Genomic DNA, 26,467 nt, shown 5'->3' on the forward strand with positions numbered 1-26,467 from the left:
CCAATTGGGAGAAAATCAAGGCCATCAGCACGTGACTGGTTGCAGCTTGGTTCCGGCCAGGTTTCGTTTGCACATTACCTAGAATGTATCCAACCTAATCCAACCACTGCTGTAATTATAGTGATTAGAATTGGGGGGGTTTTCCCTTTCATGTTTTCGGAGCAATTTGGAACGGCGATATGACGAATGTAGCGCATTATCTATTCAGGGTATAGTTCCCAAACCCAACGTGCATTTGGGCAGCTGTGGTGATGTAGTATACGAAACTCGGGTTAAATATATTTTCTTTTCCAAAGGTTCACGATGTTTGGTAATAAGGACCACGCATTCCGAAAAGACTCCGTATCGTTTATGTTTGAGAACAAATGCGTAAGATAAGGAATAGGAGCAATGAGACGGGAGAAGACAAACGAGATAAGGTCGCATAACATTTCCTGTAGAGGTTTGAGGGTTTCAAGGATGACAATGTTGATCATCGAGTCACCGACATAGAAAACAAAAGAGACCCCCTTCCAATAACAACTGAAATTATCACAATTTGTGAAATGTCCACAGCCAATTCAATTTTGTACACGAAGTCTACCATCGTCCCCATATACCTCTCTGAATCATCAGATCGTGGACCCCGTTTGCGAATTCAAAACCGTCCTTAGATCGACTCCGCAGGATTTTCGCGGAATCACGAGGCAGACAGGGCCGGATGATTTGGCACGGCGCAGCCGCACTGACAGCGTAGTATGTGTTAATAGGCGCATTAACCATAGCGGTAAAGTGTTGAAGGCAGTATTTGTGAACCGTGTCCGAGATTCAAAACGTTACATCCTCGTAAACGATAGCAGTGCGGACTGCCATGTGCCTGCTAGGTGTCGGCGTCGTTTGGGTCCTCGTGATACCTGAGCGCCCCTAGGCTGCGGTACCCGGGGCCGGAATGGCCGAAGGAGAGGGCTGGTCCGGAGGGCTTGGCCTGGTTCGTCGTCCACCCTTTAAGCTCTTGACACGTGCGAGCAGTCCGCCGCCAGCTCGGGCAGCCTGATCGTCATCACCACCTGTGACACGACGCTCAAGTGGCAGGGAGTCGGGGCTAGTGGGAGACTTCACACGGGGAGCAGATCCATCTCTCCTACGGACCGAGATTGATTCCTCTCCATTCTTGGCACCGTCATAGTCGGCAAAGAACGGGTTACGCTCCGCTCGCGAGCTCGACATGCTGGCTGAAGAATTGGCACCGGGAATCGGAGGCGATCGGCGCGACGAGTAAACGCCTTCGGGGTTTGTCATGCGGCCGCCCGCCTCGAAGTCGCGGCGAGGGCGGTTTATGCCGCGAATCCTCTGAGCAAGCGATTTCTTCCGTTGGAGGCCACTCTCCATGGTGTCCTGTTGCTGTTCGGCCTCACGCCGCTGAATAACCGTTCGTGCGGCCGGTGTGCCCTCCAAAAAGGTCGAGGTTCCCAGGCCCATCGACTCGTCGCCGTGCAGGATCGTGCCACGGCTAAGAGGGTCGAAGACGGGTGGCAAGCGGCTAGAAGAGCCCTGCTTCTCACCTTGGGAATACTCTCGGAAGGCCTCCTGGTCGGCATTGCCCATAAACGTCGCATGATCTGGACGGGCGTTCAGCGGGCCCGACCCTCCCATAGAGTTGTTCAGCGAGTCCTTCGGGAATGCCTGCATCGGCGCGCGGCTGCTTCCTTTCTTGTTCCGGTGAGGGTTAAGAGCATCGAATGGTCCATCGTGATGGAAGACTACATGCTTGTGTCAGTCACTGAAGTCTGCTTAATTCATTTCTCAAAAAGGACAGATGTATCACCACTTACGTCCGGTGCCATAAATGCTTGTGGCGTCCAACTGATCAATAATGTCAAGTTTTCTGTTGCTGGGTCTCGGTTTGCTTTTAGAGTCTCGGTCGCCTCGCTCTCGGTGGCGGCGTTCCCTCTCCCGGCGCCGCAAATCACGGGCCTTCTTTTCCTCCTCTGTTAGATGCTTCTCCTTATCGGTGCTGATGACTGAAGACTCCGAGTTACGTCGCAGGCGTCTTTCCGATCTCCTATGAGGAGAAGAAGACTCTCCGTTGCGGCTGTCTCCGGCGCCGCTCCCCTGCAGCCTGCGTGCTCGCATCGCTTCTTCCTGCGAACGCGTAGGCCTGTGGCTTGGGGGAGGACGACGGCCACCAGGAGGCGGCACGTTCTCTCCACGTGGAGGCCCCGGCCGGCCCATTTGGGGGCGCGACCCTGGTGGTGGAGGTGGCTTCTTGTCATTTCTGTCATCGAGAGTTAAAGAGTCCTGCGGCACCACTAATAGTCAGCAGCTAATCACTAGTCGAAAAAAATAGTCTGCCCCGTCGATTGGTTGTGTCTGTCGGAAATGGCGCTCAGGTAACTATTTTCGACACAAACTTGGTTCACGACGGGCAAAAGCCCACTGAAATTGGCGGGTCACAACTTACAAAAATCTCCTCGGCCGTAGGCGACATTCGGTCAGATTTGGAAGCCATGCTGTCTGGCGACAATAAAGGTTGTTGCAGTTGAATTGGCTTGTTGGAAGGATCGAGAAACGGATTCCGCGAAACTGGACGAGGCGGCGGATCATCAAAAGGAGAGGCCGGGCTCTGTGGCAGATTGTTAGGGGAAGCCGCGCGGTTGCGAAAGGGATTGTTGGATGAAAGATTGAGCGACAATCCCGCCGATCGTTGACCTGGTGCAGGGAGGAAAAGTAGAGACCGGGCAGGTTAGTGGTCGAACAAGGCATGCCAACAGCGTCCAAAAGGTGAATGACGAGATGATAGGGGCACATGAAACAGCAATCTCCTCTACATGACACAGCGTCCTCAACCGGCTAAGTGGACCGAGTGCGGGCGATTAAAAAGGTCAAAGAAAAAAAAAGCCCAAAAATCCAAAAATAAAATAAAATAAAAATTCCAAGAAACCCGTTCCTGGTTACGGCCTGAGATTGGTCTGCGCGAGGGTGAAAACAGGGAAGTAGAGTTGAGATGGGCTGGGTTGCAATGCAAATTGGCTTTGGGCAGAATCGTCATTGAATGACTGGCTTGGGCTGATTGTATTGTTATGCAGTGTACTGTAGGCACTTACCAGAGTGGTCCGGATGCATTCCCGATGACATTTTTGCGGAGCAAGATCTTGGGAAATGCGATGCGGCTTGCTTGGTTTCTTCGCAGCCTTCCTGTCTCGGAAGTATGCCAGACGAGAAGCTTTAGCGAAGATTTTCGATGCCGGTTCTTCCCTGCGCTCCTACTGTAAAGCTATCACAGTGTTTGTTTTGCTGTAGTTGGGCGTGGATTCTGTTTGAGCAAACCTAGGCGCATACCAAACCAAGATAAAGTCCAGAGGACCCCGGCAAACACAGCCCGAAAATCACGGCTTGGCTGCCCCTGAAGACCGACCAGGCGAGCGACACTGTGCAAATCAAATCGACTTGCTCACGGCAGGCGTGTGCGGTATACCTAACTAGGTATCTAGGTATGTTTCTCCTATCGATACCCAGCAAAGCTTTTTTTCTTTTTTTTTTTCTTTTTTTAGGGGTGTGTATGTGGACAGATACTGTCGTCGACCGGGCGCAGCCGGGCAGCCGACAACTGTGGCAGGACTGCGGCACCGATGTCTTGTGTGGTGTGGTACCTGACAGCGTGTCTGTCGCAGGGCGGCGTTTTCGGACGAAAGCAGCAACTATGATTCCGCTCGTCGGGTATTAAGTTGCCCTTTTGTTGAGTGACAACTCGTGACTCGATCGTCGTCGTTCCTTTCCGTCTTCTCGCGTTATTTGGAGGGCGTAGGCGGGCTGGTAAAGAGTCGCGCGGTGTCGCAGAAGTGCACCTTGCCGTATTTCGTCTGTGTTCCGTCCGACGTCACTTCTCAATGTGGAGCGACACAGCAGCAAATGTGCGGTAGTGGGTGCGGAAGAGCGGACGAAAGAATAGACGAGAAAAAAAGAGACAAACAAAAAGAAGAGAGACGAGAAAAAAAATAGTCAAAAGGTCGTGGTAGCAAAATTAGTTTTTATGAATGGTTGTCTCTGGCTTTCACCGGATCACAATCTCCCGTCGACAGCTCCGTTACGATCGTTGTCGTTGCGAAGACCGACGGCTGCGCGGCGAGCAGGAGGCGACAGGCGTTCAATGAATGGCTTGTCTGGCTGTCTGGTCCGGTCTGGTCTGGATCGGATCTAGGTCTGGTTTTACTGCAGCGCGAGGAATTGAGTGAAGGCACGCGTTGCTTTGAGGGGAGAGTGGACGACTGGGGCCACCTGACCACTCGGAAAATGAGGCCCAATTCTCGTGTCCTCCACTTGTCATAAGGCGGATGGAGGGTCTCGGCTTCCTTTCTCTATGCTTGAGTCCTTTCCGAAATTCGCTGTGATTCCAAGGCTCGAATCGGGGCGGCTGCAAGCGTAACCGTAGAAATCCGTGATTTTTCAATTTTTTTTTTTCTTGCTCTCTTTTCTTCAGGGTCCTCTTGCTGCTTGTTCGCCAGCTGCCGTCAGTTCCATTTTCCTTGCTGGGGTGCCTGTGCTTGCCTCTGCTTGGCCGTCCTGAAAAAGGCGGGGGGTTACCTTTTTGGCTTGACCGCTTGGGGATGGATTAGGGGCCCACCGAGTGCGACGTGAAATGGCGTTGAATACGACTCTGCCCACAGGATCCAAGGTGGTGTCGAGAAGAGATGCCGTAATTGTGATCTTGGGGAAATATGATGAGGATGAACACCTAATTAGGTGCTTTTCAACAAGAGAGAAACGAGCATTGATCAACTGGGGAGATTTGTTCAGCCACCTAGACGAGGCATCAGCGGTTTAAGCGGTTTTGCTTTTTTCTTCCCTTTCTGCATGGTACCTTTTGACAGTTTGTTTTCTCTCTAAAAGGTAGGTAGGAATTCTTGGCATGCAAAGCTGCGGCTGAGGTTATATTTGTTCCGAGACGGTACTCTTTAGCGCCTGGCGCCGTCTATTGACCTTGGGTCCAGGTTACTGGATTACAGACACCATTCTATACCTAATGGATATGCTCTATAGTGCAAACTTGATTGACATTGATTCCACAAGAGACGTTATGTCTGGGCGTGTAATCTTTCACATCATGGGAAGCACGTAGTAGACAGGAGGCCATCATGTTCTCCAAGTCAAATCCCGGCACACCTACGGCATTGAAATTGACCCGCTGAAATAAATCCGCCAAATTGGAGGTTTTGATGTGGCAATTCCGCACAGACATTAACATCCTTTGACAAAGCCCCATTGAAGAATGCAAAATAAGACCGTTGACTTCCGGCCCGTTGCGGTTTCCTTGCCCGCCTAGGTTGTTTCACAGACTAACGCGGACGATGCTTTACTTCGCATAAGGCGGCGAGGGAAGGGGCTCCATGTAGGTTGGCTTGCGGTCTTGTCTGATTGGGATTTGTGCCGGGTCTCTCTTTGCAAGTAAGCCCCAGTCTTGCTTGGCCTAAAATTTGATTTCCAATATAAGAGACTTCTATTCTGTATTTGGCACTTGAAGATGGGAGCACCGGTGTTAAACGCAGACCCCGAAATGTCCGTCTAGCAAATGCATGTTATGACATGGAAATTTACTTACTCCGCATTGCATCTAGCTAGCACACGAGATGCGGCTGACCGGTTGCCATGGGCAAAGACAGCCTCTGTAGGGCAGAACAATATCCGTAATTGTAGGTACAGTACAAATTTCAGTGGCGGTCCCTGCATCTTCAATAAGGACCTGTGCCACGTGCGCCGTCATTCAATTTCCTCAATTGGCCATGGAAATTATTGCGTAGATTCTCCTTGGATGTCGACCTACATATTTTGTTTGCGATTGACATGATGGAGACATGGACGTGTTTGAATAGGGGTGCTCGCTGATGGGTCCGAATGAACCCATTTATGGCTGGTACGACATGGAGGCTGGTGGTTCCAGTCCTGCGAGTTGTGTTGAGATGGAGTAAAAGTCCCTGTACCGGTAGGCGCATAAAACCCTTACAACTTAACCAGTAATAGCAAGTTACCCCTGATCTGTACCTGTTCACCCACATGTTCTGCACGCTGGACCCGCCCCGCCCCCTTTCTCGAGCGGTGGAAGCGCCGTACAGTATGTTACAAAGAGTACCCACAGTAGTGCTTGATAGTGTTCCGTCATTCCGTGATCCGTGACAACAAGGGAATTTGGCAACTGGTGCTTTTTTGCTACCGTCCGCGTCCCCACGTTCTGGAATGGAATCCATGTTTGCTCGTTTGTTCTAGCACTACACTAGAACTAGAACAATCACCGGTATACGTACAATACCGGGTTGTTGTACTTTCTTTTTTTCGTCTTTTTCTTCTTCTTGCTGGCCTTCCCTTTGCTTTTGTTTCGTCAACACCGTCGTTAACAGCAGCCCCAGTTAGGCATTGTTCACGTTTCTTTCCATGTGTTAGCAGTAAACTTTATTCTTGCAAGCTCGTCAGCTTTTTTGTTTTCCTTTTCCTTTCTTCTCCTTTTTCTTCTTTATCTTTTTATCATCAGACCCGGGACCAGAATCCAAGGTTTACTGTCACAAGTCTCAATGCGTGTCAATACCAACACGTCATCATCTCTCAAATGCATTACGGTGCAAGCCCAGTGGGCGATCGAGATTGCTACTTCGTACATACTTTTTCTGTCCCCCAAGAAAAACTTAGGGCATTCCTCCATCCTGGCCCCCAGGAGGGCTTGGCAGTCCAAACAACCTAACATGATCATGATCGTGTTGAGGGCAGCCCTGCAAGCCCTGCACGCTGAATAGTGCGCATTGTTTGCCGCCACGTCTCTGTCAATGACTGGGCCGGTCGGGGTGACGCTTGCACGATCGGTCTATGTATAGCTTTGAGAGGCTGCTGTTTTTTTCTTCTTCTTCTTTTTGCTTTGTCGGTGCATCCCGGCTTTCAGAGGATGGATCCTCCAAACGGGACTCGGCCGCAGCTCCGGGACGACTAACTTGTCGATAGGAAGTAAGTTGATCGGGCTTTGACCGATTTGTGCCCCTTGCCAGCAAAGCAAAATGGGCAAGCAAATTGTATCTGCATTGGGCAGAGGACGGTTCTACTTACCGTACTGTACAGTATTGCATTCGTCCTTGTAACCGCTTATCAACGATGGCTACCTGCCCTTGTTCTGGTCTTTTGATGACTCTAGGGTGTGCGGAGTGTGAGTCTAGTCTACGATAGGGACAAACCCCAGTCACGCAGCCCCGGTTTTATCGGCATCCGTGGTACCGGACGACGGTAAAATACGGGTTCTTGGTCGGGACCTCGTATGGCGCATGCGTGCTTTCCTCGAGCCAGGGGACCAAGATAACGGGGTAGCTTACAGTCGGTACTTTTGTGTCTAGGCTTGATAGGGTATGGACGACGCTGTGCCGCATAAAGCATCATGCCAGGACATGATTGTTGTTTTGAGATGAAGTAAGCAAGTAGCCCTCATCTCAGTCGGTGGCATCTCTGGCGTCGTTGGGGAAAAAAAGCAATATTTCTTGTTAGTTGGATTACTGTTATGGCCGTTTTGGGGTCGATTTCCTTGTCTAACACCTTGTCTAACAACCGGCTAGAATGAAGGTGCGAGAAATCCATGTATAGTTAGCCGTTGGTCTTGGCTACAATCAAGTCTTGCAAGTATGTGATTATCAAGCACCCACGATAAGCAAAACAGCCACAAAGCCGTGGTCGCTGCCTCACTCTCCCCGGGCAGGCGGGATCCGGACTGGGATGGGAGGCCTCGTCGATGTTTTGCACGGTTCATTCGGGGCGGCCGTGTGGTGCCCCGCGGAGAAGCGTCACGGCGCGGTGGCCTTTCCTAGACGTCTACATCTGGAATCAAGGGCATACGGGGTATAGGCGGCTAGCACAACTACTTGACTAGATGCCCTGCTGGTCTCTCGAAGACCCCAGAGAAAGTGAGAAACAGAGCCTGGGTTGGGTGTTATCGATCCAAATGTCCCAGATAGGGTATGGTTGAGTCAGTTGTGTCACCGCAACTGGAAGAGAAAAAAAGCGTCAGTAAAAGTCGATTATACACCACAAACTTGGGTATTGCACAAAAGCTGGCACAAGTCTCGAGATGATTACACAGAAAAACCGCATCTTATTTGGCGACGTCTCGGCTATTTACAGCAGCTGGAAAACAAAATGCTCTCTCTGGTAAAAAACGACACCACGGTTTTGGCAACCCTCCCAGATTAACGAATGGACTTTGACCAGTGCCCATTGCACAAGGCTCCAACTCGACACATACATATCGACACATACATATCGACACACTTATATCTCACAATAATAATAACAACAACAACACCAACAACACCTCAACCACCAGGGGTAATCCGGTCCAATTTCCTCGGAACAGTCGGATAGGCCATAATCAAGCGACGGAAGATATCTTTTCGAGAAAGGGGAGGTCCCTCTGGAAGAAGAAAAGAAAAGTCACTTTGTGTTTTTTTTTTGGATCCTTTGACCAAATTAAACAACAAGAGCAACGGCACGCTTGCCGGGCTGGCCACCGAGGCCGGTGATGCCCTGGTCAAAGGTCTGGCTGATCTGGTCCAGCTGCTGCTGGGCGATCTGCTGGCCGACGGCGGGGATCTTGGTGACGACGACCTTGCCGAGTTCTTGCGAGGCGGCCTTTTGCTCCTTGAGCGACGTGATGGCCTGCTGGGTGGCGCCGAGCTGGTCGAGCACCGACTTCTTGGCCACCAGGTCGTCCATGGTGGTCTTGGCCTGCGCCGGCAGCTGCTGCGCCGTCGCCTGCAGGCCCAGGGCGTCCTGGAGCGTGAGCTCAGACGAGGCCTGGATGGCCTGGGTCGAGTTCTTGATCGTATCCAGCAGTGCGCTCGACTGCTGGAGAAGCGTGACGCCGGACTGGGCGTCCTGGAGGGCCTATTTTTTTGGTTGTGTTGTGTGAGTTTATGTAAAGTCCAGCTTATCAAAAGATCGGGTAGGGCTTTTTTTTTATCCTGATGCTCTTCATTTCCTTACCTTGACCGAAGTGTCGAGCTGTGTTAGACTCTGGGTGATGTCCTGAAGAGCCTTGTTGATAACCTGAACCTGGCAGAGGCCGGCGCCAACCAGGAGGGTCTGGACGAAAATGGTCTTGAGCTGCATGTTGAAAAAGGGATTTAAAGTTTTAAAGTTGCTTGCTGAAATTCGTAAATTTTGGTGATGGAAAGCTCAAAGATGTCGAGATGTGATGGTTGCTTTTGGTGTTTGTGTTGTTGGTGTGATGATGAAAAGGGCTTACGAGAAAGTGAGCAATGAGACATCATGGGCATTCTTATATGTTTTCCCCTCCTCATCTCCCCTTGCTAAACCACATTGGTCATTGAGGGAGGGAGAATCATCCGACGATGACTATCTTTTGGGCTGATTTGCTGTCATGCATGCTAGTTGACCGTTTTGCCGTCTGGTCTTTTTTTTTCACTTATCTCCCCCCCTCTTTTTCTTTCTCGAGATGTGGGATCCCTCGACCGTCCGAGGATCCTCGAACAGCCCTCTCGCCGTCGAGTGACCAAGCCCTGTATTGAGTCGTCATTCCCCGAGCATCAGCTAGGTAGGTACATATGAAGATGCGGTTATCTACGTATACTGTGGAGTACCTGGCTTACAGGAACTTGATAGCATATGGCCGATGTATAGAAAAAGAAAACCATATACTCGCAAGCCAGGCAAGCGTGACAGCGTTGTACGTACTTTTGTAGGATCCTAAGCCATGTTTCTCGCGATACCCCTGCGTCAAGCTTCACATTACGCGGTACACTGCGTTAGGACCTGTATTTCTCCCCACTTTTGTTTCTTTTTTTACTTTGAGTGCAAGTTTTAGTTCTAGCCTTCTTTCTGGTCTTCTTTGTTTCCTGCCATGGTTCTGAGCACGGACTTGGTGTTTTGTTTTGTTTGACTGCGTCAAACACCAAAATTCAGCTTAGGACGTTGGACTGATGGCCGACCCTGCTGGGATGATGGCTGCGGAGTGTCAAAGGATACAGACGAGCTAGGTAAGGTAGGTATCCAGGCTTCGGTGCTGAGCTAGTTTGCTTGTAGTGAGGCAGACGTCACTAGCAGAATGCTTGTTTTGGCTGCAGCTGCAATGAATGCCAAGTAGAGAGTAATGCATTGCAATTGGCTCTTGTGGATATGCAGCTTCTTCGGACGACTGCAAAACATATCTCAACCCCACCGACAGGACCATCAGAAAATTCACTTGTCTGGAAGGAAAGAAGGGCAAGGAAGAAAGGAAGAAAGAAAAAAAGAAAAGAAAAAAAAAGGTCAGACATATCCGCCAAGCAGTGTGTCATTCCTGGTAGCCCAATCGCAAGGCGCTAATTGGTCACGCCCATAATGTTTAGTCGTGGCTCGTCAAACCATCTCAGGTCTTCGCCGTTGACAGCCGAGCCTGAACGAGTTGCGTTTGTTGGGTTTCCATGATGATGAGGTGACAAATCACTGAAATAACTTAGGTTGGCTTCAGATGTACCTCCAACAGAACGTTTGGGTGTGTCCCACAATTCTTTCTCTTCATCCGGAAAGGTCAACCAACCTCCGCTTGCTGAGACTCAAAGAGAAACCTTCTCGCTTTCTCTCGCTGTTCTTTCCCCCAAAACTCAAAACTGGAGACGGGGACTGGCCTATTGTGATAAGCCAGGGAAGGCGCTTTGCTAGGTGATCTACCAGTAGGAGAATTCACTTTTTGTGGTTCGAAACGTGACGAGTTCATCCTTAGACTTCCCCAGACCACTCCCACCCTACCTACCCAATGAACGCACACTTCTATTGCTACGAAGCATACAAGGTAGGTATACATCTACACCCATACCTCCAAAGCTACTGTCAACGTGGCTTGGCTTTGGATGTTTCGATCGTCCTCTCCTTCCCCACGTTACGTACGTGGTAAACCCTGGAGATCTCCGTGACCCCATAGATCGTCAGCGGAACGGATTGCATTATCCGGGGAAGCCGGGATGATACATGAAAGAAATGAAAACGTCCAATAGTAGTAGCAATCCAGGGAACGGCAGAACCACACTCTTCTTACACTCCTGACGTACGATCCGTGGCAATATTCCCTTGCCAAGATGAGTTTTATATCTTTGTGTGGATCTTTGATGTGTACTAGTGTACTGCATGAAAGCAACACTGTCTTTTTTTTTTCTTTTTTTTTGTTGGTGAAGCACAAGTCATGGAGCGAACCAGATAATGTCAGATATCCCATCTCCTCGTAGTCTCAGCGAATCCGAAAACGACAGTGACTACAGCTACTACCTATCAATGTAGATTATGACTCGTAGTAGCGCTAGATCTGGGAGCCCTCAAAGTCTTCAAGATCTCACGGTACGGAACCATGGAGTGCTCACATTGTGGAGTCCAGACACCTGTCAGAGACGAGTCGTGGATACTAGCGTAGGTACTATTATAAGTAACTTGTTTGGTTTTCCCCCACTATCGTGGTACTAAATACATAGTAGGACCCTCGTGGCGATTGGGGGGCAATGTAAAAGGAAGAGGAAGCACATCGGATAACCAGCTTCATGACTGGAGTGACTTACGACGCCCGGCTGCGTTGACCAAACCATGCTACGTAAGCGTGTGACGCTCGTTAGGGTTTTGCTTTGATGGTCAAACGTTGGCTCGCTCTTGTATCTCCATTCTCTTCTCCATCAAGGCTTTTTTTCTTCTTCTTTTTTCTCTCGGGTTTCCGGGACTTGGGAGTTACCGAAACCAAAGAGAGAGGGAACTAGCCCCCGGATGTATCAGTAGTAAATGTTCCATGTCAAGGGCTGGTGATCTTCCCCACAAAGACTCGGCTTGCCCCCGGGCCGGAGTTGAACTGGTGATTTGTTACAGGTCATCCAAATTCTCCAGTGGCAACGACTGGAGAACCCGGAGGAACAGCCTTATGGGATATCTTTTTTTTTCTTCTTTTACTTTTGGTTGGGGGCCCCTCTTTTCTGGAAAAACCAAAACAACTTTGCCCTGACCAACCCCGGGATCAAGGGTATCAAGGGTATCGAGTGGGTGGTATTTCCCGGAGCTATGGAATACCAAGGACTATAGTACGGACTCTGTTGATTTTTGGGTTTCCACGTTGCCATGGATGGGGGACTCATCTAAAGCTTTGCAGTCGACTGATAAACATGGCCCAAGCAAAGTTGAACAACGTGGGGGAGACTTCTTTGATGGTATTGGGTGATACCCACCAGGTGTGACATACATACTACGTACCTACTTATTCAGCTTTGATTCATCATTGCTGGGCATCCAAACCACTACCAGCAGTATGGATGTTGTGCGCCGATCAGGGATTTGTTATGGCTTTCTTACCAAGTGAGGATGCCCTTGTTTGAACATCAACCCAAAATACGCCTGTTTGACAATCCCGTTCACTACATATCAGTATTCCCGCCCGACAGTTTTTGACGACTATACGCCAGAACTAGAAGCCAGGAGAAGTCGGCCCGGAACCTTGGACTGCAACCTAACTAACTACTGCTAAGAATATTTCCGCTTATACTTTACATGTCCTGCATTGTGCTTGCCAGGAGTAGTAGATATCCATACCTACCTAGACACCACGCAAAACCCTCCCTATATCGTCTTTCCGTCAGTCTCAATATGCGAGTCATACCCGTCGCATGTATACTAAACCAGAAGCTTGCTTGCAGTTCAAAAGCCGAATCAAAGGCAAGGAAGCCAAAAGAGAGGCAAAATATACACTGGGTAAAACAACAAACTCAATCGAGCTAGACCCTCAATTTTCTCTGTGGGTTTGGACTGTTGGGTACTTTGGCAATCGCAACCCAAAAAAAAAAAAAAAAAGCTCTGACCGGTTGGTCTCAAGTCACTTACACCCCTCCCCTCCACAAAACCTGTTTACCACTTGTACACAAGGAACGTTTTACTTCATCCCGATAGCCGGGTTGATGGTCGTCGGCCTTATTACCTCTTTTTTTTAGTCAAATCGATATTGTCGGCGGCGGTGTATGTTGGTAACATGTATTCCCGATCAGGTAGTTTTATTGCTCCCGTACTCCATGCTTCAAACCCCTCTGAGCCTAGTACCGATAGCGAAAGCGCGCATATCGGGTCTTGGTTACCAGATTTGGTAATTTGTTACGATGTAGGATTTCAGTGGGTATTGTGTGTGTGTGTGTGTGATTATTGGCCAGTTTTTGAACCCGAAATCATGTATACCTCAAATCAATCTACGTCTTTCATTCATCAATCAATGAACAAAACATCTAGCCGCGCGGGTACACCCAGGCACTATTGCCTGCCGCCAAGGTAAAAGGAAGGAAAGAGGGGGGCGAGTTTGATCAAAAAGTATTGCCAATTGCGTGGCGAAAGGGCAAAGGAAAACGGGGGCCAGAAACCTCGATCTCTGAATGTGCTGACCAAAAAGATGTGGGAACACGGCAAGAAGGGTTGCGCAGCTTTTGTGCATACGCATACAGGGAAAGGCTGCGCCTCGGGGAGGAACTGCGGTTAAACATGTTTTGACGAGGGGCTGGGGGGTTGGGGCTTGGGCTTATGGGGGGAAGAGAAAAAAAGAATTATGACCTGCCTACCCGCCCTCGGCCCCCCGTTGCAACCCTCACACGTAGGTCGGCAAGCCGGCTAGCCCACCATTCAGACTTGGCAGGGCATCACCACCACCACGATAAGGCAGTGCGCTGCCTTGTGTATTCGCCCGCCACCCTTCCACAAATGGAAGAGGGAGAGAAAGAAGACATGAAAAAAATAAGACTGACAGAAAAAAAAAACCAAAAAAAAACGAACCCCACAGGATTTACGCGGGCTCGGCGGTCCGAAAAGCGCGGGCTGGTACGGCACGGGCATGCGGCACAGCGATGGGGCTATTGATCTGGTCGGGTCGGATTCATGATGACCTTTTTTTGTTGTTCGTGTTTTGCCGTGATCAAACTATCTGATTGAAGCTGCCTGCCTGTGACCAGTTCGAGGCCCAGAGGGGCGTCTTGCGCGGCAATCTTTTAACCGCGCCGCCCCCATGTTGTGCTTCTATTAGAGCATCAAACCCTCATAATAGTCAGATTGTGTTACCAATGCCCTTTGGCTTTTCCTCTAATAATGCCAGCTTGTATACTTTTGATACTAACTCGCCCCAGAAAAGAAGCAGTCAAACTCATCTATCTTTACACCTTTGGTCAGGCATAAAAGAAAAAGAAAAAGAAAACACCAAAACCAGAACTTGATGTCAGCCACGCAAGGAACATTCAGCGTGGCCGAGCTGGTTGGCATCGTCGTAGGAACCACGGCAGCGGTGCTCATCATCATATCAGTCATCTTGCTCTCTGTCATCAGGCGCAGGAGACGGAGGAGGGAGACGGCAGGCCGGGACTGGGAATATCAACCACCACAAACGTGGGAGGAGACGTTGCCAAGGCAGAGCCAGGCAGCTCCTATACCACAGCAGCCGGTAATGCGACAGACGACACCTCCCATGGACCTCTCGCCCATATTCTCGCCAACTTCTACACACAATCTAGAGGAGGCACTTCTCCGCGCTGAAAGGATCAACAGCCACACACGGCCAGAACCACAACCATATCAATATTCACATTCACAAACGACATCGCCCATTCAGTATCATAATCACCATCAATTTCCTAACCACCCTGCTCCTCCTGCGCCTGTTATCATTCCTCTTTACCACCGCCACCAACAACAACACATCCGCAAAGAAGCAGACTCCAACTCCCCCCAATCACCAACCCACTCTTCTCCCATATCCCCATACTACCCATCCCCCCAGCAGCGCTTCGCCCGCGCGGCCACCACATCGAACCCAGCCGGCAGCAGCCGGCAGTCCTCGACGAGGAGCAGCAGCCGGCGGGACTGGCCGCTGCAGCGCCAGGACTCGTCGGCGGGCGGTTTCAGAAGGCTGTCGACGCTGAGCGGGCGCATACGCGGCGCCCGGCACAACAACGACTCCCCGGCCGAGCTGTGGACCACGGCCAACGTGGCCGAGATGGACGACACGCAGACGCCCAGGCCCAAGGCGCCCTCCTTCTTCGAGAGCCCCGTGCTCGGCACCCTCGGCCTGCACGTCAGCATAGTCAAGCCCAAGCACAGCAAGGGGAGCTTGCGGACGGGTTCTGTGAGGAGCGGTGGCTGATACTTTTTTTTGTTCTTTATGATTGGTAATTTATGATGTTATGATGGTGGGCTTTTGGTCGGGGCTTTTGTTATGTTCTTGGTTGGAGGAAACAGCATAACCAGATATATCTAGAGAGTTAGATGCGGATAGTCACTTATTCCCTTGGCCTGTCTCGGGTCGAGACCTGTGGGCACGAGGTACCATAATGAACTTTTAGTACCATGATTGACTACGGCTGCCACATCGGCATATTGCCCAAAAATTATCCATCATATTCTGTATACCAGATTAGGCAGCAGACACAAAGTAGCGAGATTCCAGAAAAAGTACCTAGTTACCTACACATTCCACTATGATAAACAACTCCCAATGCTATAAGCCCTCAACTCCTCGGCAAACCAAGACAAGCTCACCCCTCGAGAAGCGGCATGGAAAAAATTGCTGCCCTTCAACCTGCACACACATAAAAAAGAAGATCAGTGCACATACCAGCTCCCCCATTCGTCATGTAAGAAAAAAAAGGCACTTACACAAAAACCCATATATGCACACGGGCGATATCGTCTGTGCGCCACGCGGCAAGCCTAGCGTAGGGCTGCGCTGCATTAAATGCATTCAAAGAGTAGAAGAGATCGAGAGACAGAGAGGGGAAAAAAAGCCCCGAAGGAAACGACAACAGCCGCACAGGCCAGATGAGCTTGCCGGCGACGGCGCCGATTTTGTGGCACAAAGTGGCGGGCCGCCGGGGCGGATGGGGACAAAAATAAAGAGACGGGGAAAAAAAAAGACAAGAGGCCTGTGAACCACGCACGCACGCAAATAAAAAAAAAATAAAAAAAAGGGGGGAAACGATTGTCCGGCAGCGGGTGTAGCCTTTTTAGTGTGAATCATCATGCACGATCGTCAATCTTTTTTTGTTCCTGCAGTTCGTCCCTCTCGGAGATGTGGGATGCTAGGTTGAAATGTCCTACAGCCTGCGTGATGGAAACAAATGCATAAGTTTTGTTCGTCATGTTCTAAATGCTATGGTGCAGATCAGGGACGACGGTTGCTAGGCTCACTTGTAATGTAAAACGGCGATGCCATGATGAGCATCACCCTTGACCAGATTCTGACAGCAACGCGTTCGTCTACACTCGGCAACAACCAAACCCCCCTTCATCGAGATGCGTCTCCCAGGAGACCACACAGGCATGAATCAGGTAGACAGTCTAGTCTCCGGTTCGACATTGTCATTTGGGATACGATGGTCTGGCGGCAGGCACCTACCGCACACAGCACCACAAGATAGGTACCTACCTACTCTCGAGTGCTAGCTAGCCCAAAGTCATGATCTAATGCATGCTGATGATCACCACTCTGCCCCCTATTTCCCACCTGGACGAATGGCTTCCATGAACCAAAGGTGAGCAAGGTGAGGTCGTACCAAGAGGTCTCAAAAAAGCCCACCTATCCACAGTCGATTGATTAAGAATGACGCAGTTCAACCCTCATCAACCAGTGCTCGACGCGCGTTGACGGGGGCTTGTTGGTTTCTGACCGGTAAAAAAAACCCCAGGGCACCAGCGGCCGGCAAAAATGACAAAACAAAAAGGGGACGTCGTCGAACGGCGTTGAACTCAACGGCTCTCCTGAAGCTATTGACAAGAAAGGGACAAGTTCCAATTGTCCGCCCATTTTGGACGCCGCGAGGAGAAAAAAAAGAGACAAACCCCCCTCAGAGGCGCCAACTAGCCAAGCTAAGGGTAATCTTAGCTCCGCCTGTTCCCCCCCGTCGCACCCGGTCGCCGTATGTAGGTACGGTACATTCCTACCTAGATCTAGGCGCCGCTCTTGATAGGAATGCTAAGGCGGGCTAGGCTAGCCATCATTGGAACGCTTGTTCGCAACGTCGGGCTTGCCGGACTAATGCAGGTGTTTTGGTGTAATGAAAATAGGTAGGAACCTCCCGCGTGAAGCTCCTTTACGGGTTATTTGCCCCGGTTACATCTCGAGTCCAGGGGGGGGTGAGACAGGTAAGCTTTCATGCCTCAAGTAGGGTATGGTATGGTATTTGGGTCTGTTACTTCTTGAAGTGATGCCGATGAGGAGCAATCTAGGTAAGGTAGGTTTGCCGAGGCACTCTTTGGGGATTCTGTGGGAGACACCAAGAAATGACAGTAGAATCCGATCTGGCACGCTCAAATCAGCTTGCTTGAAAAATTACATGCCTACAGCAATCCCAAGGAACGCTTACCTATTCCCTCTTCAGAATGCCCTGAATTTTGCTCGCAAATGATTGCCCGAAATTGGCGACCCGGAATTCCTAAACCCAGGCAGGGAGGCTCAGGTAGGTTGTAATAAGGGAGATCTTGGGGTTTGGTAGGGTCACAAAACTTAATATACAATCAGTGTTTACAGTTAGTATCCTGTACGTTAGTTAGCTGGCAGCGCATATTATCATGGATCGGGGCCCAGAAGCTATAATGGGCTTGCCGAGCCCATTACTGCATGCTCAACGGCAGGCGGCAGGGTTCGCATCACCCTCATCCACCTGTCAATTCTCAAGACAGTACACTTGCCTCAGACCACGGCGCCACTGCGCCTTATCTGTTGAGCCGCATCCCGCTACAGGCATCGACTTCTGCATGAAGCTTCTGGGGGATGGCTCAGGGTCAGTGGGCAGAAAAGGTGGCTTTGCGGAGAAGGAGCGTGAGACCTAAGACGGTGCCGGCTGGGGCTTGACGCCTAGGTAGGTTGTTCAACGAATGGATAGGGAAAGGGCCCCGGCATTCGGCGCTCGGCAGAGGCGTCTCAAGTGCAGATGTATGAGAGGTATCAGTCCTAACAGTAATTGTTTTCGGATGCAAGCCCACCAGTTAAACATGGCCATGTGTTCCGGGATGTCGGTCCCCGACATGCATTCAGAGGCGGAAAACAGGTGGTCGTCGCCTTGACGCTCCCATCATCACTTAAGGTACGATTTCAACCATGACTGAGTTTCAGTGCAACACCACAACCTGATTAGCAATAGCTGTCATACCTGCTCGCAGTGGATCCGGTTCGGCCGGACAGTTGCAGTTGTAAGTACGAGAGCAAGCTTCAAAAGGTCGTATGTATCACAGACGTAAGGTGGGAGAGAATGTGTAGGCTTGGCGGAGCAGCGGGAATCTAAGGGCCTCTTCAGCTCCTGGCGGTGGCGCAGCTAGTGCCGTGCCAAATTATTAATTTGTCTTGAGTGCCGTGGAACCCAACGAATGATGACGGTACTGGTCGATCAAGTTCGGTCTAGCAGCATCCTGGCTGCATTGTCCTAGGCCATGCTACGTGGTGCTAATGTTAGTGTCATATTTTTTGGTTTCTTAGTTTTCTTGCAAGTGCGGTCCACTCCGAGGGCTTTACGGAGTAGGCCTTGATTGTTGTTGTTGCTGTTTTTTTTTTTTTTTGTTTTTTTTTCTCCCTTGGTTGCTTCTGAAGTCCCTCACCGGTGAACTTGTTTTGCCTCCTCCAATCTTGTTCGAGAGTTTCTTCTGCGTGTTTCTTATGCCAAACTGCATCAATCCGACAAGTTGGGCATGGCAAGCGAACGGAACGGAATCAGCGGAAGACGGTGAAAGGAAAGCAGACAAGGGGTCCAACCCCCATCCGACACGACGTGTCAACCTTGTGCATCAGGTTTTTTGTGAGAAAAGAATAAAAAACCCCCAAACAAAAAAAAAAAAAAAAAAAAAAAAAAACAACCATGAAAAACATCAAATCTCCAAATCGGAAACTAAGGAGAGCCTATCACGAGTCTCGTAGAACTCTGGCATTCACGGCGTGTGACACTAGGGGGGTTCTTGAGGGCCTAACTCTACCTAGTTCTGGTCCCCCTCTCGCATGCGCACGCGGCGACAAGTATAACGAAAGGGGTTTTGGGAATTTGGGTGACCTGACTGTGTCGGCAAGGGCGCCGAGCGGGCTGGACGCCACCAGCGATCACTTTCGGCTGCTGCCATGTCCTGTGGAGAAAGGCTTGGGGGTGGGTAAAAACCAGCCCCCCATTAGGGTGGTATCCGGGCAGATCCTCAGCGGCATCTTCTTGAAGCGGGAAATTCTTCATCGTCGTGTCGACGAGGAATTAAAATTGCCAAACAAAGAAATGCAGCTCTGTGTGGGCGAATAAAAAAAGAAGAGAAATCCAGAGCCCCTACAGAACACGCCATTTGACCACCATATCTCAGTATTAGAAGCCTTCGAGTCTGGACTCATTCGTGCTGCCCCTCAAAGTCTAACATTACGATCATGTGTCGTTTTTAGTGCTTGGTCTCAAGAGGGTTTGCGGCCTTTTGCGTTGACCTACATAAACCTTTTTTTTTCCTCTTCTCTTTCTTGGCGCCATCAGCGTAGTATTGTACGTGCTTCCCAGCTGCGAAAGAAAATAGCAATAGAGGGTCGCCAAGAGGCGGCTCGTTCTCGCGAGTTTCGCTCGTTCAAAAAATAACTCGGCGGCGACCAACACACCAAATCCAGGTTGCTCGGTGCCGGAATCTAAAAATTGCTGAGATGGGCGGGGTGGGTCAGGCAAATGGATACAAAGGGAGAACAATCGAGGTCAACACTTCCAAGCCACTAGGCCAGCAAGTGCCATGCTGCGTAACATTGAGGAATATGGTTAATCAGGCACACTATTGGCCCATTGTGTTTTGTGTCATATTATCATGAACAAGTATGATGCTTGAAACTGCATTAAGTTATCGTTGTAGAAAAAGGTTCTGCGAGCAGAAGCAATTGGCGGGGTGTGCATAGTAACTTGACTCCTCTTGTGATGAACATGATTACGTGTAGGCGGTAAGTATGTGCCTCTGCATCTTATGCCGCGTTAGAGAGATCACGGATGTGTCCTATCTGGGTAAGAAAGCGGGATCTTTGTCAAGACCGCCAAGAAAGGCGGTAGGTAGATAAATGTGCGTGTACGTAGGGAGTAAATGAGATAGATGATCAAGTACGGAGTACTTCGTACAGTACGGAGCCAAGGCGTCTCTTGGATCACACTCTCCTTACCAACCGGAACGCCCACAGTCGAGACATGGTTCGTGCGACAGCGGAGAATCTGTGCAACCACGGACAGACTCGATGTAGGTACCTGGTCACTGTTGCCTGGGGATGGGCAGTGAAGCCCACCTGGCCATTTGAGATGGCCCCCAAAATGGGCGAACGAAGAGAAAGGATTAATTAGGTAGGTAGGTAATTAGGTAGGTAGGTAATTAGGTAAGGTAGGTAGGTAGGTACCTAGGGATATGATCACGTTCAAACTGGCCGTGCCGTGAAAAAGTCGTGTGGGCTTGAACCAGGGGACGAACACGTGTGGTGCAGCTGGGGTAGTAGAACCACTTTTTAGGTGTCCGGGAAGTTGCATAAAGGTAATTAACTCGGGGGCCTGGAAACACAGTTGAGCGCGACAAAGTCCTCAAGACATCAGAGAGATAAAAGAGGGAAAACGAAAGAGATTCAAGGACTGATTTCGTATCATAGCCTCTGACGATATGCTCAAAGTTTGTCGTCTCGGTCTGAAAGGGTTTTTCGGAGTAGCCAAGGTAAAGTACCTAGTGTACCGGTAGATTCGGTAGGTTGTTAGGTGCTACCTAGGTAGGTATGTACCTAGGCAGGTACGTACCGTACCTTCCTTAGTCTTGGCCTCGATTTTCGCCAAAGCCAAGTTGCCTAGGATGATGGCTGCTCGTCATAGAATCTCAGTTACAGGGTTGTGCTGTTGACCTAAAAAAGCAGGAAAGGATAAGTCGATCCGATTCGCGCACAGATGTTCATCCCGATAGAAAGTGGGGCAGAATACGGTAATGACCCCACATCCGGCAAATCAAAACCGTGTGGATCTGTTTACTTTACTATCTATAGTATAGGTCTACTCCTACCCTATTGGGACACCAGCTATTATCACGGAAGGTGCCTCACAGGCTCCATTGGCACTCAGAGGTACCTTGAGCTTCATCACTTAGGGTGGGGCTGGCTGCATCGATCGAGGACTACTGTACAGTGCAACTACCGATAGTTCTGGAAGTAGATCACATCACTACGGAGTACAGGCTCGAAGCTCTTCCACCAAAGGTGCAGTCCGTGATCATCAAAATTATCAATGCGCAAATTACGTATATCATTTCCTTGGTAATTGCAAGGAAATCAAGTACGAGATAACAAGTAAGTTGTAGTCGAGGATATTCGTAGTCGGGTTGCAGCATGGAAGATTCCCGGACGATAAGAAGAAAGTACTTTCGGTATAGAAGCTTGGAAAGGTACCAAGTATAGCACCATGTTTTTTATTATGGGAACAAAAACACAGTTTGGCTGGAAGGTAATATCCGAATTGCGTTTACAGCTGGTGGGTGCTAACATATCACCAGTCTTATGGTTTTCAGATGCAGACAACACACAGACGAAGGAAAAGGGTTCTGTTTTCTGCGCCTCTGTCCCCACTCTCTCCATTTCTATCAAGCACAGTAACAACCTTACATTTCAATAGCTACCTGGATAGGTAATAACGTACGGTAAGGTAAGGGTAGGGTACATACCTAGTACCTTTTTTTTTAATTCTAAAATTCCTTTCTTTTTTCAGCTCCCCCCAACTGCAACCTCAACAAACCACACCCACGACGATTTCCGAAGCACACCAAACACACGCCCCTACCTTTGCCAAGAGAAACACCCATCCACGTCCGAACCTGGATTACATTACGATTTTGATGAGCAGGGGTCCTCGCAGATACCTCAGGACGGTGGCACACTCAAACAATCACAAACCCTGCCCCTCTCCTTCAGCTCCTCCTATCATCTCACGTCTTTCGCCTCACCGACCGATTGCTTTTTGGGGAAAAAGAACAGAGAGATCCAGAAAAGCTCAGGATGCGGCTGCCCATAGCTGGTTTGGATGCTTCACTGGCAATCTTTTCACAGTCAATCAGTGACAGACGGACGGGCGCTAATCTTTGCTTACCCTCCTCCCTCCAAGAGTGCCCAATGCACTTACGGAGTACGTTTCCTGCCTCTCCAACTGAGCAAACCCGGGGCCCCTAGACTAGCTCGTCCGAGCTGTCACCCCAAAGTTAGGTACCCTACCTTACCTAGGTAGGTAGGTAATACTTACTTGTCTGTCTCGCTAGAATAGCCACCGGACAGCGGGGCTCACTCGGGCCAGGAACATGGTACATCTAAACACGCGTTTATCCCCTGTTATGCATTGTTCTTTGCTACCTGGACAGTTCTAAGGTCGCCATGGCTGGCTGTCACTCTTGTGTGGCGCATCTATGCTAGAGTTAGTTTATCCTCCATACCTACTGTACTTCTCCTTCTGGGCCAGATCAGACAGTACCCACGGAGCACATAGCTACAGTACGGAGGTTCGTGGTCGGAAAAAAAAGCATCCAAGGCAAGAGCCACAGGGACTCGCCCAAGAGCAAGGACGTCGCGTTCATCAAAGGTGGCAGCAAACAAGCAATTGGTTCATCCTGTCACGTTGCAAAGGCTGCCTTGGCTGCCATCTCATCTCGCTGCGAGCCCAGTACCGAGTCTGTGGTGCGGCAGATGCTCGGTTAAAGCGTCAGCTAAATGACATCGTCCGAGCGATTGGGTCGCCCTCGACATGGGACAAAACATCTCACACAACATGTAAGCAAGCAGCCTTACTGCCAGCCCTTTTTTCGTCCAGCATATTCTTCGCCATAACCTCCTATCAAATGCTGGAGAACTGCATCCCTAAGAACGCCTCCGATGCATGGGTTGATTTTTGTCCCATTAGATACAAACTGTGAATGCGTGTCTTTGATCTGGCCAAATGTTTTAGCATGTCCCCTGCACTCGACCAGCCGTCAATCATCATGTGTTCATCTGCCAGTGAAGCCAACAAGCAAGTCACTCTTCATCCGCCAATTGCCCCTTTGGCATGCTAGGTATACTGTACTGTACGGACCACGAGAAAAAAAAGGAGCCAGGAAGATCCTGTCTAGTTCCCTCCTCTCTTTAAGCATGACGACGGACAAACAAGCTGAAGCAAGGAGAGAAAACACGCAGAAGAAAAGCAAAAGTAAGTCGAAACATTCCCGTGGCGGCAGCAACCCAAATGCCACAGCACCTACCCACTGTACTGTGTCCGGTACCCCTGCCCCCCTGCATTCCCTTGCTTTCAGAAAGATTGAGACCTTGCCCACTGCCATTCAGCCCATCGACACTAAAAAGGACCTGGCCCTCGTTTAGTGCCAATCACGCTTGGTAGACGTACCCCACCGCGGCAAAAAAGGCCGAACCAGTGCTCCAGTCACCTTCTCCCTCAAATTACCATCGGGGCAAGGCTCGTCTTCCCCTCGTAGCTTGCTCTAGGTAGGTAGACGGTACTCGATCCAACAAACACTCGAGGCAGGCAGTTCCCACAGGCGGCCGCCTAGTTTTGTCGACTTCAACTTACCTAGTAAACCGTCTCAACATCCTGTTCCAGGACATGGATTGCTCGAGGGTCTTCTCGGCTGATCACTGTCCCTGTATTTTTCTTTTGCTTTATTCCAACAGACCAGTCCAGTGCTGTCCATCTTACGCATGGGGTAGCTGATACTTAGGGCGCTAGCCATAACACATACCTATAATCATAAAGGTCGTGGTGGCGGGCTTTGAGGACAAGGGAACCACGTCCAGATCTCTGCCTGGGGTGGGCACTTTCCGACCTAGACGGGGGGGGGGGGGTTTAGCTGTGTTGCCCATTCTTCTTAATCACTTGCGATACCATCCTTGCGCCGGACACGTCTTTTTCTGCTGAGATGTGAGAGCGAATTTACACACCCTCAGGACGGCCGAACCAGTTCACCCTAACAAGAAACCTACTCTCAGCTTGGAGACCGGCGATATCCTGGAGCGAGAAGGTTGATAAGTACGCTAGGCCGAGCGTACCAACCGACGGCGTCTTGTCTTTCCTGCTCTAAATCCAGACTTCACTCATTCAAAGACGGCCCTGCGCCACTTTTGGACGACATAACCTCAGTGAGATCGCTCGTTGCTTCAACGGGAACCATCTAACCCTTAACTCGTCTACGGCATTACGCACACGCCCGGGAGATCACCAGCTCTTGATCAACACAACCACCACCATCATCACAGTTGGATACCATCCCCAAGGGCTGCCAGGTCCAGAGTCTCGTTGACAGTAACCTCTCAACGTCCAAACCGTATATAAGGGGCTGCCGCCTCTTTTCCGCCTCGTCCCGCGCCCCTCACACCAACTGGTTCTCCACACCCACCGTCGCGACGCCCTGGCTTCAGTCTGGGACCGTTGTGTCTGAAGTGGCCTTGCCATATCTTACAACCCAAATGCAGCAGTCAACCTACCAGGGCCACCGGGCCCAGCCAAACTACTACTCTATGCCATCCGGCGCCAGCAGAAGTGCCGGGGAAGACACGGGAGTTTCTCTCGCCTCGGCGCCGTATGGTATGCACGGAGGCATCTCGTCGATGCTTTCTTCCAACGGAGGAGGCGATAGCAGCAGCATGGGATCAAACCAACCATCACTAGCATCACAGTTGCCGTCAACCATGCCAACATCAAACTCTCACCTGCCGCCGCTGCCGACACTGTCGCATCTGTCCCCTCAACTCACCACACCCTTGCCGCAGAACCCATCATCTTTAAACCACCACGCCGCCGTTTCGCAGGTATCCGAGACTTCCCACAACTCATCACCAGAGACCTACCGCCAGCCGAGCTATTCTTCCTACAACGGAGGCCATGCATCTTCATACTCCGGAAACTCTAATTTCCAGAGCACTCACGCCCCAGCATCTTCACTGCGCTCGCCACCGTCTACGTCCGAAATCTCACGAGCACCCTCGGTTCTGCCGGCAGCGCAATCACACCTGTTATCGCCATCACCAATGGCGCCGAACTACACATACTCAAGGGGGCCTGCCCAACCCTCACAGAACCAGTACCACTATCAACCGCAGATGATGACGCCGGCCGCCGGTCATACGTACGGTGCATCCTCGATGATGGGCCACATGGTTTACCACCCTGGGTTCCCGCCGCAGCATGCAATCTATCCACACCCGCCTTCTGACAAGTCAAACTCTGCGCGGCCTTTCAAGTGCAGCACATGCTCGGTGGCGTTCAACCGGAACCATGACCTCAAGCGGCACACGCGCATCCACTTATCGGTCAAGCCTTTTCCTTGCAAGTCGTGCGACAAGGCTTTCTCCAGGAAAGACGCGCTCAAGGTTAGTTTTGTTACCTCCGGGCGCAATGTCTCCCTAGAGTCTATCCTGTTGTCTGCAGGAAACTGAACCAGGCTGACTTTTTCCTGACTTTTAGCGGCATCGACTTGTGAAAGGCTGCGAGGCAGAGCCCGAGAGCAAGAGTAATACCGAGGAAAAGTCACCATCCCAATCCAAGCGTGACTCGGAGTCGAGGAGCGTTAGTACTGAGCTATCGCCGCACACGATAGCCCCGCCGGTATACAGCTTGAAAGGCGACTACCCGTACATGAAGCAGGACGCCTACATCAAGCATGAGTCTTTTATCAAGACCGAGTGAGTTTTAAGTTTTGAGAAGTTTTTCATTCATAGTTTTGGCTGCATGCACTCATGGTGGGCGTTTTGGTTGCCTTAAAAAGCATGGGCATTGGTGATCAGGGAAAGAAAGGCAAGTGTCTTGCTAGGGATTTCATACCGGGTTTTGGGTTTCTTTCATGTGGTCTTTGATCTGTTTTATTTTCTGACCCATTTCTCATTCTTATATTCTTCTCATCTATTTCGCATTTACACTCTTGGATCTGTTGACGCAGTACGAGCTGCTACAGGATCGGTCGTCGGGACCGCGGCCTTTTTGCCTTGTTTTGACCCCAACGTTGCTCGGCAGCTCTGCTGCTTCACGTTCTCTCGAGATACCCTACAATCAGTTTATTGTTTACCATTCAGTTTTTTTTTTGTACTTGCTGGATTATCCTGTCATGCTAGATCACGTTTTTGATCACATTTACATGCCATCTATCGACGTTCATATGTCACAGGCTATCCCTTGACATTTAGCTAATATGTCATTATTATTTGCCACCTGGGGCCATGAGGATCAAAATAAGCTGCAGAATATCCACCTAGTATTCCAAAGCGCTGGCCAAATATTGACCATAATTTGAATGCGGTGAATAAACTTTGGGCTTTTGTGTAGTAGAAAAACAAAAGAAAAACTAGACCTCTGCGTTTAGTCACCTGGACAGAGTCTACAGCAAACATCACATTATCAAGCTCGATTGCGTACCTACATCACGGCACACAGCCACCCCGTATGGCTTGATCATGCAGGGCCAGTACGGAGTACCCGATTTTTTTCATTCTGAAGGAGGTAAC

The 26,467-nt window shown here is 50.2% G+C and overlaps 9 protein-coding genes across 9 annotated transcripts; 3 read left to right on the forward strand and 6 right to left on the reverse strand.

The window, feature by feature from the left end:
• Positions 1 to 178: 178 nt before the first annotated feature.
• On the reverse strand, positions 179 to 4,553 carry MGG_02779 (uncharacterized protein). Its single transcript, XM_003720914.1, has 4 exons — positions 3,084 to 4,553; positions 2,441 to 2,688; positions 1,812 to 2,277; positions 179 to 1,739 (listed from the first exon to the last, which is right to left on the reverse strand). Exons 1-4 carry the CDS (start codon positions 3,112 to 3,114, stop codon positions 904 to 906), a joined length of 1,581 nt encoding a protein of 526 aa, XP_003720962.1. The 5' UTR covers positions 3,115 to 4,553; the 3' UTR covers positions 179 to 903.
• A 546-nt stretch (positions 4,554 to 5,099) lies between these two features.
• On the reverse strand, positions 5,100 to 5,806 carry MGG_17963 (uncharacterized protein). The gene is made up of 2 exons (XM_003720915.1): positions 5,576 to 5,806; positions 5,100 to 5,490 (listed from the first exon to the last, which is right to left on the reverse strand). The coding sequence occupies exons 1-2, from the start codon at positions 5,701 to 5,703 to the stop codon at positions 5,313 to 5,315; spliced, it is 306 nt and encodes a 101-aa protein (XP_003720963.1). The 5' UTR covers positions 5,704 to 5,806; the 3' UTR covers positions 5,100 to 5,312.
• A 2,660-nt stretch (positions 5,807 to 8,466) lies between these two features.
• On the reverse strand, positions 8,467 to 9,108 carry MGG_02778 (uncharacterized protein; the record flags this gene model as incomplete). Its single annotated transcript, XM_003720916.1, has 2 exons — positions 8,467 to 8,883; positions 8,983 to 9,108. 2 exons carry the CDS (start codon positions 9,106 to 9,108, stop codon positions 8,467 to 8,469), a joined length of 543 nt encoding a protein of 180 aa, XP_003720964.1.
• A 2,154-nt stretch (positions 9,109 to 11,262) lies between these two features.
• MGG_17964 (uncharacterized protein) lies at positions 11,263 to 13,030 on the reverse strand (the record flags this gene model as incomplete). Its single annotated transcript, XM_003720917.1, has 6 exons — positions 11,263 to 11,392; positions 11,544 to 11,571; positions 11,711 to 11,731; positions 12,319 to 12,360; positions 12,560 to 12,582; positions 13,026 to 13,030. The coding sequence occupies 6 exons, from the start codon at positions 13,028 to 13,030 to the stop codon at positions 11,263 to 11,265; spliced, it is 249 nt and encodes an 82-aa protein (XP_003720965.1).
• A 541-nt stretch (positions 13,031 to 13,571) lies between these two features.
• On the forward strand, positions 13,572 to 15,181 carry MGG_02777 (uncharacterized protein). Its single transcript, XM_003720918.1, has one exon. It carries the CDS (start codon positions 14,207 to 14,209, stop codon positions 15,128 to 15,130), a length of 924 nt encoding a protein of 307 aa, XP_003720966.1. The 5' UTR covers positions 13,572 to 14,206; the 3' UTR covers positions 15,131 to 15,181.
• A 1,627-nt stretch (positions 15,182 to 16,808) lies between these two features.
• Positions 16,809 to 18,011, reverse strand: MGG_17965 (uncharacterized protein; the record flags this gene model as incomplete). Its single annotated transcript, XM_003720919.1, has 4 exons — positions 16,809 to 17,283; positions 17,349 to 17,520; positions 17,674 to 17,748; positions 17,941 to 18,011. The coding sequence occupies 3 exons, from the start codon at positions 18,009 to 18,011 to the stop codon at positions 17,418 to 17,420; spliced, it is 249 nt and encodes an 82-aa protein (XP_003720967.1). The 3' UTR covers positions 16,809 to 17,283; positions 17,349 to 17,417.
• Positions 18,012 to 19,904: 1,893 nt separating this feature from the next.
• Positions 19,905 to 20,491, forward strand: MGG_17966 (uncharacterized protein; the record flags this gene model as incomplete). Its single annotated transcript, XM_003720920.1, has 3 exons — positions 19,905 to 19,921; positions 20,096 to 20,208; positions 20,472 to 20,491. 3 exons carry the CDS (start codon positions 19,905 to 19,907, stop codon positions 20,489 to 20,491), a joined length of 150 nt encoding a protein of 49 aa, XP_003720968.1.
• Positions 20,492 to 22,624: 2,133 nt separating this feature from the next.
• Positions 22,625 to 24,422, reverse strand: MGG_17967 (uncharacterized protein; the record flags this gene model as incomplete). Its single annotated transcript, XM_003720921.1, has 6 exons — positions 22,625 to 22,652; positions 22,769 to 22,901; positions 23,218 to 23,309; positions 23,713 to 23,796; positions 23,908 to 24,047; positions 24,363 to 24,422. The coding sequence occupies 6 exons, from the start codon at positions 24,420 to 24,422 to the stop codon at positions 22,625 to 22,627; spliced, it is 537 nt and encodes a 178-aa protein (XP_003720969.1).
• MGG_02775 (uncharacterized protein) lies at positions 24,076 to 26,234 on the forward strand. Its single transcript, XM_003720922.1, has 2 exons — positions 24,076 to 25,339; positions 25,434 to 26,234. The coding sequence occupies exons 1-2, from the start codon at positions 24,437 to 24,439 to the stop codon at positions 25,653 to 25,655; spliced, it is 1,125 nt and encodes a 374-aa protein (XP_003720970.1). The 5' UTR covers positions 24,076 to 24,436; the 3' UTR covers positions 25,656 to 26,234.
• The last annotated feature ends 233 nt before the right edge of the window (positions 26,235 to 26,467 follow it).

The sequence above is a fragment of the Pyricularia oryzae genome, chromosome 7 (assembly GCF_000002495.2).
Source record: "Pyricularia oryzae 70-15 chromosome 7, whole genome shotgun sequence".
In the NCBI taxonomy this organism is placed as follows: Eukaryota; Fungi; Ascomycota; class Sordariomycetes; order Magnaporthales; family Pyriculariaceae; genus Pyricularia; species Pyricularia oryzae.